Source organism: Argopecten irradians, chromosome 4 (assembly GCF_041381155.1).
Source record: "Argopecten irradians isolate NY chromosome 4, Ai_NY, whole genome shotgun sequence".
NCBI classification, from domain to species: domain Eukaryota; kingdom Metazoa; phylum Mollusca; class Bivalvia; order Pectinida; family Pectinidae; genus Argopecten; species Argopecten irradians.
In genome coordinates, this window is record NC_091137.1 from 42,201,605 (window position 1) to 42,212,904 (window position 11,300).

Below are 11,300 nucleotides of genomic sequence, written 5' to 3' on the forward strand. Positions count from 1 at the left end.
TGCAGTGAGTGTTTTTGTATCTTTTGAATGGTAAATATCCAAATTGACGGACATGTATGCGAAAAAACCCTATTTTTGTTAGTGGCAATATTTGCTTTTCGTTTTTAAATCATAAGATTTAGTGTTTTTATCAAAAGAAAATGTTCAAAATCCATTTAGCATTTGACTGTTGTCCAATCCATTTAGCATTACATTAATATATTATCTTTCTCTGTGATTCATGTATATCTTGTATTTGTTAATAAAATATTTTGAAATGAAAAAAAATTTCAAAATGATGCATCCGTATACAATCTAATATGGCTGACGTCTATATATTAATTGTGATAAGACAATTAAATTTTAATCTACACTTCCTACATAAAAACTGTTTTGTATTTTATTGTATTGTTATCCTGTAGGACTGTCTTTTATATTCCTACTTATTGTAATGAAAATATTATTTCATAAAATGAAACTAAATATCACGCATATATTGAAAAAAATAATCCTCGTGTGTGATATCTCATGTTTGATGTTGTAAAGTATATGTAGAGTATATTATTATTTTCCTTTATCACTTGCTATGTACCGGAATGTCTAGTTACATGTACATACTTTTCAATAACAATTAAAGTTCCGCGGTCGAGTATAAAAGACGCACATGCCTGTAAACGTGGCTTTATTCATTTTATGAAGTTAAACCCTTCGCACTTGAATATAATTACTGAGGCCTACACAGACGATTCAACGCCGTCAGCGCTTGCATTGGTTGGGTACCAAAACAGGCCAATACTGTAGTTGACTGAATGTCTTTTGTAAAGGTCTGAACAGTTCAATTAATACAGGCTCTACTGGGAAATTTTACTTCCTTCTTGAATACATAGAAAATATGTCAGGTTCTTTTCGGAGAAGAATATTTTTTGCTTGCAATATTATAATGACATCATCACAAAACATAAATTTATTTATAAAATACTTTTTTATAATAGATTCGTTCATACGACGTAATATTATATAAGATAAACAAGCCTGATTTCAGATCAAAAGCTGTCTACTGGAGACAAATTATTTTTCGAAATTAATATATGAAGTTCTCTCTGTAGTCCATTACAGATACAGACAACAATGCAGGTGATGAATAAATTTCAGACCGACCAGTTGAAATCACGAAATGTTTCAGCAGTCATATTTTTTTCAGAAAATATATACATTTGTATTGTAGATACTGAAATATGATATTTGAAAGCAAATAACAAAAAGCCTCCGCATGTGAAAAGGACTTTTTTGTTTATTTTATGACTAGTTTACAAGTGACATGATAAAAGCTTTAGATATGCTCTGTTTCTTATTGCAATATTTTCATATACTATTATAAACCAAGTTAAATTTCGAGTGCATATGGAAATCGCGGATATCAGTTTCCGCAAAACCAATGCAATGATAGTATACATGCATTGTACTATGATGACTCTGCATCTGACTATGCTTTCGTATTCTGTTTTAGACCATATCTGTATCGTTGGTAACGTCGATGAAGACAGAGAGCTTTTATTATTCCGGAACTGCCGGTTCCAATCTCCTGATGCCTTTTTATTTATCACTCTACATTAACATGTAAATTGTTTATATGTAATTTTATCAACTTAATCAACTGAAAGTTTTGATTTCGGTTAAATTACTCTATAATTTGCCCTATAAATTTATATCGTTATAAAATTTATTCATTTTAAAACCTAGGAGCCAAATAAGGGGAGGGGGAATGGAAAACACACATGTATGAGCAGGAGATTCCATACCGATTTGTAGCGGGATTTGACTGGGTCGATCATTGGTGACCAGGTAGCTCAGTCGGTAGATCACTCGGCTAGTGTTCGAAGGGTCCTGGGCTCGAATCCCGGTGTGGCCGCTACATTTTCTCCTCTCCTATTATAGCATTGGCGCCCAACTAAATTACCCACGGTGTAACACGGTGGTGGTGTTTGGAACAGTCTCGTATGTCTTCGAGGGCAAAGACTTCGAGAAAGGAGGGAGGAGTGTAGCGGGATTTAACTGGGTAGATCATCGGTGACCAAGTAGCTCAGTCGGTGGAGCACTCGGCTAGTGTTCGGAGGGTCCCGGGTTCGAATCTCGGTCTGGCTGCTACATTTTCTCCTCTCCTGTGACAGATTTATATGTGATCGAGAAGGCACGCTTGGTATCACTGAAACATCCAACCAATTTGTTTTTGTTTTCTTAGTTTCATTTCGCCTGTTACAGAGTTACCTCCCTTGCTGGTAGGTATTGATTGTGACGTCATGTGTTTGCGAGCACAAAATAATGATAACAATTTATACCTACCGCAGGGGAGCTAATTCTGTAATATACAAAGACAGAATAGTTTGTGAGCGAAATTCGCGTGCGTCGTTTTCTCTGAAAAATATAGAAGGGATTTGAGGCCGTATTATATTTACATATGTTTGTATTCTTTAAGATTAAGTGTTTCATTTAATAATAAATAATGTAAAATTCACTGAATGCCATTATCAACATATTGTCTGGCGCTTGTTGATTTATGATGAAACATATTTTATCAGCCGTACAATCTTGAGACTTTGAATAACGACATACACACACACAACACTTTTATGGCATGATTTGTTTCTCTTTACCTGGAATCTACGAAATGAAAATTTCCATTATACACATGTTTGTGTTGGATTTATTTTATTAAACTATGAAATAGTTCTTTTTTAAACAACAAATGTTTGGACAACATCCAAAAAATATGGACAAATGTGTCATCAAACACAAGGTAGCATATTTATGGAGTTAAAAATAAGAAAAGAAGATAAGAAAAATAAGTTTAAATTCATGGGTGACACTGCTTAATTGTTTTGAGAACGAAATACATTTTTTTTCATGCAGACAGATATTTATCTTGTTTCTGTGTCGTGAATTCATAATGATAATAAAAAAATGAAACACAAAACATGGTACGAAGGCGTAGACTGCCTGCGGGAACATTTTATTTGCCCGAAATGATGAGAACTATAACCAATATATTACTGTTATTATTAAGTATCCTTCTAATTAAAAATTTTCTTATTAAATGAAATAATACCCTCATTATCGTAAATCTTTTATATTGAAATATTCGCAAACAGTTCTGTGTTCGATGTTAGAAAAGCTTGGAAGTATTCAGTTTCACATATGGAGTTTGGATTATGAATACCAATCAAGGCTTCGGGAATACCAATTTCTATGATGCACAGATCAATTAAAATAAATATGCATCAACGTGGTACTTTGTCACAGCACATGTATTGACCAAATAATAGGACCACTACCTTTCCGAAACGGCTTTTAATTTTTAAAATAGGAATGTAAAACGAGATCAATAATTTTGAAGAGTCGAAAAAGTTATTAACTATACGTTTACTAGCACACTTTTCATCACCTTTAGAACTGTTTAATTGGAATAAATAAAATGTTAATTTTCATAACTCGGGTCGTTTTATGTTTCCCGCCGTCGTCCTAAATGCCGCGCGGTAGTTGACTATCACTGCGCCAGACGGCAAAACAGCGAAATGAATCTCCACTGTTATCGTATATTAGACAGGAAATCTTGCATATGTTCGGTGTTGTAACCTCATCTTAAGCCATCGATATATGTTTTCTTTTGTTATTAATGTTTTTTAAGAAACCTTTAAATTTTGCTCCGGAAAGGTAGTGGGCCTTTAACAGAAATCTCTGTTTTGATCAAGCCATTGTATGGAATAATCTTATAAAGCTCCCCCGTGAGTAGATTAGCTTGTTGTGAGACTTTGTTATGGTTCATTAAACAAAGAATACTTCCTGTTTGACACAATAACTTAACCAGCCAATGCACGTTACTTTGTAAACACTATATTGAAGCTATAGTATGTACTGTGTCAGTAAATTATGAACACTTCAATGAAGCCTTATTTATATATATATTTGAAATGGTATCTCCTGTGACATGTTAGTTTTTAACTACTGAGTGAGACAGGAGCACAGCGACCTTGCTCATAACTGGCCAGGTTAAACAGTTGTCATGACAGCGATTTTTCCCTGGTAATGCGAACAGGATTAGTTCCTATATGTGCAGACAATAATAAATGCCCTTTAATTAATCAAATATGTTAACAAAGTCTTATGGAAAGTGCCAACACAACATAGGGTATCACGAACACCTTTTATCAAGACATATTATTCTATACATAACCTTGGATGCGGTAGTCAAGAAGTTAAGATGTCCCAGCATATTATCGCTGGCCCTATTCCATAAGCAGATTCTTATTATACTGGCTTATGTGGTCTTTATAGAGAGGTCACGTTGTCTTGAAATTGGACATTTGAACCCCTGAGAAAGTGGTCCTCTTACGCAGGTAGTCTTTATACAAAAGTGGTCGCTAAGGCAGGTTTTGCTGTGCAATGTAATATACCAATGTTTCCTCCTGTAATTGTTATTCTCAGGTAAATAATTGTGCAGTCGCTTTACCGACAAACAGTTTACTAATCGATGACGTTTTAAATGTCTGTATGTATGACAGAAAACAAATAATAATAATTAAATCCAAGATCAGATTAAATGTCTTTTCTTGTGTTAAGATATATTCTATAGTAGAGACTACTAATAATTGTGATGACACGTTCGCCAAACCTCTTTTTGCAATCCCTGTAGTAAAATAAAAATTAAAGGGGCTCCATCACACAACTCATATCATAGAGGTGTATATATTCATTCTTCGTCAGCGCTTTGTTGTTTTTAATCTTAAATCAATTTGCATTTGTTATATAAATGAGTGTATTGATCACACAAATATTGGATAATCCTCTGGAAATTTAAATTCTACTTCCTAGTTCCTAATATAGAATTGGTACTTTAGAGATTTAATTTTGGATAAGTTGTATCACTCGAGTAGCTAATAAATTGTATTTTAGATTAGTTCTTTCTGTATAGCATGTTGATTTTGGGGGGTTGTGGTATATTCGTTTGTCGCTTGTAATAGTAGGAATATCGTCCTCATTATAGTGTTGTCTCACTGACCCAAACCGACAATGACACCAAACAACACACCTCAGCTAGTTACATTATACTTATAACGAACAAACCAGTCGTTCTTTTCAGAAACTACCACTTCTATAGAAAATGGTTTAATTTGACAATACTGACATTCACATACGCAACACATTATTATATACTGACGAGAGTAGCCGTTAATAACACGTTAAACCTTACCTAATAAATAAACAAAAAGTTCTATTTCTAGTTAATGCTCCTCTTTTAAGACCGCTCATTATTTAGTATCTTAATCAACTATTCGGAATTAAAGGAATTAGGATATCTACCTACATTAACAACGGTTATTGTTTGTTAAGATATCCAACTTTGTTTTTTCAGAACCAATAAAACTTGAACAAGAGTCGGAGGATATGTGTATACATAGTATGGGCTGAACGCCAAGAAAATAAATGGTAATTTTATTCTACATGAAATAGGTCGATACATATTTAAATGTAGATTGTTATGTAACATGAACATTAGTCATTAATATAGTATGCAGTGTTTAATAAGACGAGAAGCTTCCACGAAATTCATTATTCCAAATGACGTCAATTTGAAAATAACTTCCAATAACAATATTGGACCATTCAAGTTTAACCAGATTTTTGATGTGATGTTTATTACTCAATGAAGTGATTTTTTTGGTTTTCCCTGAATAGAATAGTACATTTGAATTGTGCTAATGTCGGGTTACACATTAAAATCTGGAATACAATATATATACCCGTACACAGGCGAAAGTGTCACGCATGTAAATCATGCGTGGCAATTTTCATATGATTTTCACATGAATCTCATGCGTAAATCATATGATTTTTTCACACGCATGATTTTCGCATGAAAATTTCATGTCATTCTCATATGATTATCATGCGATTTACATGTCATTTATTTCACAAATGAGAATCGCATACTTTATATTTACATGTGAAAAACATGCGTATGATACATATGAATATCACATGAAATTTTCACATGAGAATCATGCGTTTTACACATGTATTTCATGCGTGGCACTTTTGCCTGTGTATTAGTATCTGCCTCTAAGAACCCCCTATCTCAGACATTGGTGTATATATAAGTATTCAAAAGAACAATGAAAACTTAAATTATTGCGTATGCATCTACATTGTATATCGGTCGTACACAATTCGGATAATCCTCTGGAAATTTCCAACTCTTAGTTCCTGCTTCCTTATAAGGAATCGGTTTTTGAAAAGGGTTTTTATCGAGTATTGCACAGACTGAGTTCTATCTAGTCGAATAATATTAGTGTTGGCCTATTTAATTTCCCATAATTAACTCGTTATTCGTCTTGATTTGCAATTGATACTGATGTGTGATCATCTCCAACAAGAATTGGTGGAAATAAATCCATGCAATGCATGCGTATCATTATCGATCAAATCAATTTCGATAGCCGAAATGCAAACGCACGAGCGTATGTAGTAGGAGGAGGAGGAAGCCTGAGTGTCCAGAGAAAAACCAACGATATAAGGAGGATGACCCCTGACATTTTCACGTCTATGAGGATCGACCCCCGGCTGCCTTTGTGAAAGGCGAGTGGCTTAACCATTACACCACAGGAGACCCAATTTTTTTGTCTAGTATAAAATAAGCAATCTGTTTAAGTGACCAGAAGCACTAGCAAGAGGAAGATTTCCCAGTCATTGACACCAACACACTCTTAATATACAAGAGATCAATAGACGCCCGTCTTTATTTCGTTATTTCTTCGACAACTCTCCCCCTCTTCTTCCTTTTCATCTACATCAAATTCTTCATTATCTTCTCCTCTTTACTTTTTTCAAAATCTTCATTCATGGAAATTGTAATGTAACACACGACTTTGTTGCAAATAAGAAATTAAAGTAAAAAACAGAGTTATTCATTAATTTTATTCACATTTATTAATGATATATGAAATATAATATGATCTTGTTGCCAAATATTGTTTTCTTTTCTTTCGTCTAACGCTTATATATAAAGAACAATGGTATCAACGTTACAACCTTCACACATAAACCAACAATAGAAGATACAATAAGACAATAGAAACAAAAGTTAACACAGTATTAACACATGACGTTAGCATTGTTGGAGTTACACAGGTCTAAATAGTCGTTACACACTTCACTGAAGGCCGATGTTTTTATGTTGGAGATGAAGTTTGTTTTGGCAGATGACAGGAATTCCGTATCAGAACAGTTGCTCACACTTGCTGTATTTGAATTGGAAAAAGAGTAGGCTGTAACATAAACAAAGACCGAATTAGTCATATTTATAAAATGTAATGGTCCATTGTGAGGTGATTTTACGTAAATGTCGTACTTAGTGAAACTGAAAGTTCATATGGGTATTTCAATTATCCGTTTGACATGATCTGAAAAATCAGGATTTTTTTTGATTGGATATCATGTGACCCTCTATTTCAGAAAAGCATTTCATTTAGTTGTCCTAGTATCAATATGTTAAAAAAGTAGCAAAAACACATCCTATTACATCCACGTGTGTACCAAATATAGCTATCTTAGTTTCAATATTCGATGATAATGAATGAATGAATGATTGAATGAATGAATGAATGATGAATGAATGAAAGAATAAATGAATGAATGAATGAATGAAATAATAAACGAATAATTTATATTAATTGACATTGTTTAGAAATAATTGAATTGTATTTATTGAACGGATGAATGAACTATAGCCATTACATGAATAAATGTATGAATTACAATTCATGCTACAATTGTATTCATGGAATATTCATTGAATCAAATTCAATTATTTAATAACTGAACTTACATCTACAAGTGAGTGGCCCCTGAGTGACCGGTGCCCAGTTTCCTGACGCCCCACAGACATACCACTGATCAGGATTGACAGAGACCGGAAGTGAGTAGCCCGGGTGGCAGACGACCTGACAGTAGCGGCCTTAATCTGTCCTCCAGTCGTTACATACGACAGCCCCGTTCTCTGGTACAGGTAGGTCCTCACAAGGGGTCGCTATAGCAACGTCATTGGGGAGTAGTTAGAATGTTGGTAGAAAATGTAGTACAAACGGAGCAAAGATATGGAATAGAATATCTAATCCAAAATCATACGCGTAATAACTATGTGCAAAGTACAATTGTCATGAAGGGAAAATTCAAAGTTTGACTCCGAAAATGAAATACGCTTTGGGGAAAAAAATAACTATAGTAATGACTGCAATACGGTTTGAGGATGATTTCGGCTCTCAGTATTTTCATTTATATATGATACATGCAAGACTATTTCCACTTAGGTCATGCACGATTCTTTATTATATAATATAAGGATAATTTCGTGATATAATATTAATAAAATTTGAGATAAAATTGAACTCAATTTTCAAGAAAAAAAAATAAAATATATTTTTAACAAATACTTACGCCTCACTTGAACATGTACAGTACACTCCGCTGTCATGGCGTTCGATTGTTTTACTGCAGTGTATTGAATAACAAAATCACCCCATGGGAACTCGTATTCCGGAGTCGGGTAATTGGAGGAGACTTGAATATCGTTTCCCATTGGATCCGAGAAGGATGGAGCAGTCCAATTAACGAACCGGAGAGGGGTAGTGGCATTGACAGTGATGTTAGAGACACACCCTGAGATAACCGGGGGCTGGATATCTGGAATTTAGAAAATGTAAAAAAAATCTCGGAAAATAAGGCAACATGATCAGAATTTATTCTGCAAAATGGTTTCAGAAACAATATGTATGTAAAATGTTGCAAATAAGTTCTAGCCGTTCTAGAATTAGATGCACAATTTATCTTGATGTACGATCCTGTAAAAGTACGAAACTATATATTGAATGATAAAATAGTTTTAAAAACGTTTTCCCGCATAATATTCCATGTTGTTTTCAACTACTCTTTCATAAAAAATTCGTCATATACATTACTCTACTAAATAACTTTCTTACTTTCAAATTATTTTCAACAAAAAACACAAACGGGGAAAATATTCGCGAAAATTGATAATTTTAGCGCATGCATTTATATAGATACCTTCTGCACATGTGACACCACTCCAGCCAGGCAAACAGCTGCAGGTAAACATCTCAATTCCATTCGTGCACGTGCCACCATTAGCGCACGGGTTACTTGAGCACGTGTTGATGACTGTCGAACATGAAATTTGATTGGTCAGTCAAGAAATTTGAGTCATATCAAGTTATATACAACATAAAACAAAATCGATTTAAAACGACTTACATGCACATCTCGGCTTAGTGCCACTCCATAGCCCGTTCAGCTGACACGTCCTGGTCTGGGACCCATCCACCAGAGTATAGTGCGTGTTGCACGAGTATCCCACTGATGCTGCGTAGGTATACACACTTCCGGTCACGTGACCATTGTCTAGAGTCCCAGGATGACTACAGTTTATTTCTGAGCATTTTGAAAATGAAAATTTGTTTAATCAAATTGTCAAAGATGTGTTTTTCTTAAATTACTGATCAATAGTCTCCATGAAAAAATGTTATAGAAATAACGCGTCCAGAGGCGAAAAGGTTTGCAATTTTCTTATGTTGTATTTGATGTAGAGTTAAGCGACCATGTTATATTTTATACGCTGTACAATCTATTTAATTGCGATTTGGTATTTAGATGTTTACTTACGGTAAGAGCAGCAACTTCCATAGTAACCCGCTACACAGCTGCAATTACTTCCTGTGCTGCTGCCGCCATTGTGACAGACTTCGTTACATCCGGAGTATCTGAAATCCATATCATATGATGCGCAGTCGCAAGCGAGATATACACCACCGCCGCGATACAGCATTTTCCTACTCCGTACTCTACGGCCAAAACATGTACTATCACAATCTGACCAAGCCTCCCAACCGCCCCAATAACAGGCACAGAAATCCCATATGGGTGCGAAACCTGCGGATACTACATGGAACGGCAGTAGCCATTGTGATAACAGGATCACGGTGACACTGAGGAACAACGCTACCTGAAACAAAAGATGATTACGTAGTTATTGGCAATGGGTTCCAAGAAGTTAATATGGTTCGACATTAACTTTTAATATCTAGTTGGTTAGTTGATGAGGATCGTAGATCAACCCATGCTACTTAAAATACATGTTCTTTTAAATATACAGTATCACAAAATGATAAAACAGGTTAGACGGTATGGACATTTACAGAGAATTCTGTACACAATAATGTTAAACCCGACCCTTGTCTAATACTGAATCCTGTCTGTTCCGACACAACTGTATGACCTTTCCTTCTAAATGTTGGTCCAGATTACACCCGAGTTCATTTATACAGACAGTACTGAATGCAACCATTAGTATCAAACAAAAATATGTTTATATTGTATTTACATTTACATAGTCGCACATATATGACCTATAAAATAAAACTCACATTTATCTCTCTCATAGCTCAACGTCTATCCACAGTATGTTGATGTACTTCCTGCTTCATTTTATATATACTAACTTTACAATTGTTCCTGTATAAACAATGGAATAAATGTTGGAAGAGCCAGACCGGACAACTTCTAGTTGACGCTACGCCAGGAAATTGTGTCATAACGATTTAAATAAACCTAGGGTTTAAACTTAAAACTTTGTGAATATTTCATCTTCGCACACGTTTAATTTGATTTAACTGATATGGGTTTTATAGACTAATTCGTATGCGGCACAGGTAATAATTAATTCGTTATAGAAAACCTCATTAGGAGAAGGAAAGTAAAGTAAACAATGAAATGTAAACAAAATGCCCCCAACAACAGTTGACGAACTCATCATGAATAATAAAAAAAATTGTTATAAAATTTAACTTAAATATTTATATGACATCGGCATAGAAAAGGTGTTTAAAATTGGTATACACAATCAAATTTTAATCACTCGCCCGCATTATCAACTGCGGGTATTCTTCTAAAATGTTTGGGAAACCCATGATTCACGCCAACACATGTACTCGTAAATACGGGACATCTGATTGAAATATAACGTTTTGTAAATAAAAATGGATTTTGTACAAGTTACAAGAGAAACAATATCTAAAATTTTATTAGTTATTCCTCTGCAATACACAGACTGAAAACACTTATTTTTCCTCCATATAAGACCATAGAAGCAGCTGTTGACGCTGACATTTGTATGACATCCATGACATCGACATTTTACAACTTATGGCTGCTTTCAAACACGATCAACAATAGCCGCACTATCAATATTCCACACT

General features: G+C 34.5%; 1 protein-coding gene across 1 annotated transcript; it reads right to left on the reverse strand.

The window, feature by feature from the left end:
- Positions 1–6,933: 6,933 nt before the first annotated feature.
- Positions 6,934–10,626, reverse strand: LOC138321719 (fibropellin-3-like). Its single transcript, XM_069265627.1, has 7 exons — positions 10,470–10,626; positions 9,709–10,048; positions 9,301–9,477; positions 9,094–9,207; positions 8,467–8,712; positions 7,859–8,059; positions 6,934–7,298 (listed from the first exon to the last, which is right to left on the reverse strand). Exons 1-6 carry the CDS (start codon positions 10,482–10,484, stop codon positions 7,989–7,991), a joined length of 963 nt encoding a protein of 320 aa, XP_069121728.1. The 5' UTR covers positions 10,485–10,626; the 3' UTR covers positions 6,934–7,298; positions 7,859–7,988.
- Between the last annotated feature and the right edge of the window lie 674 nt (positions 10,627–11,300).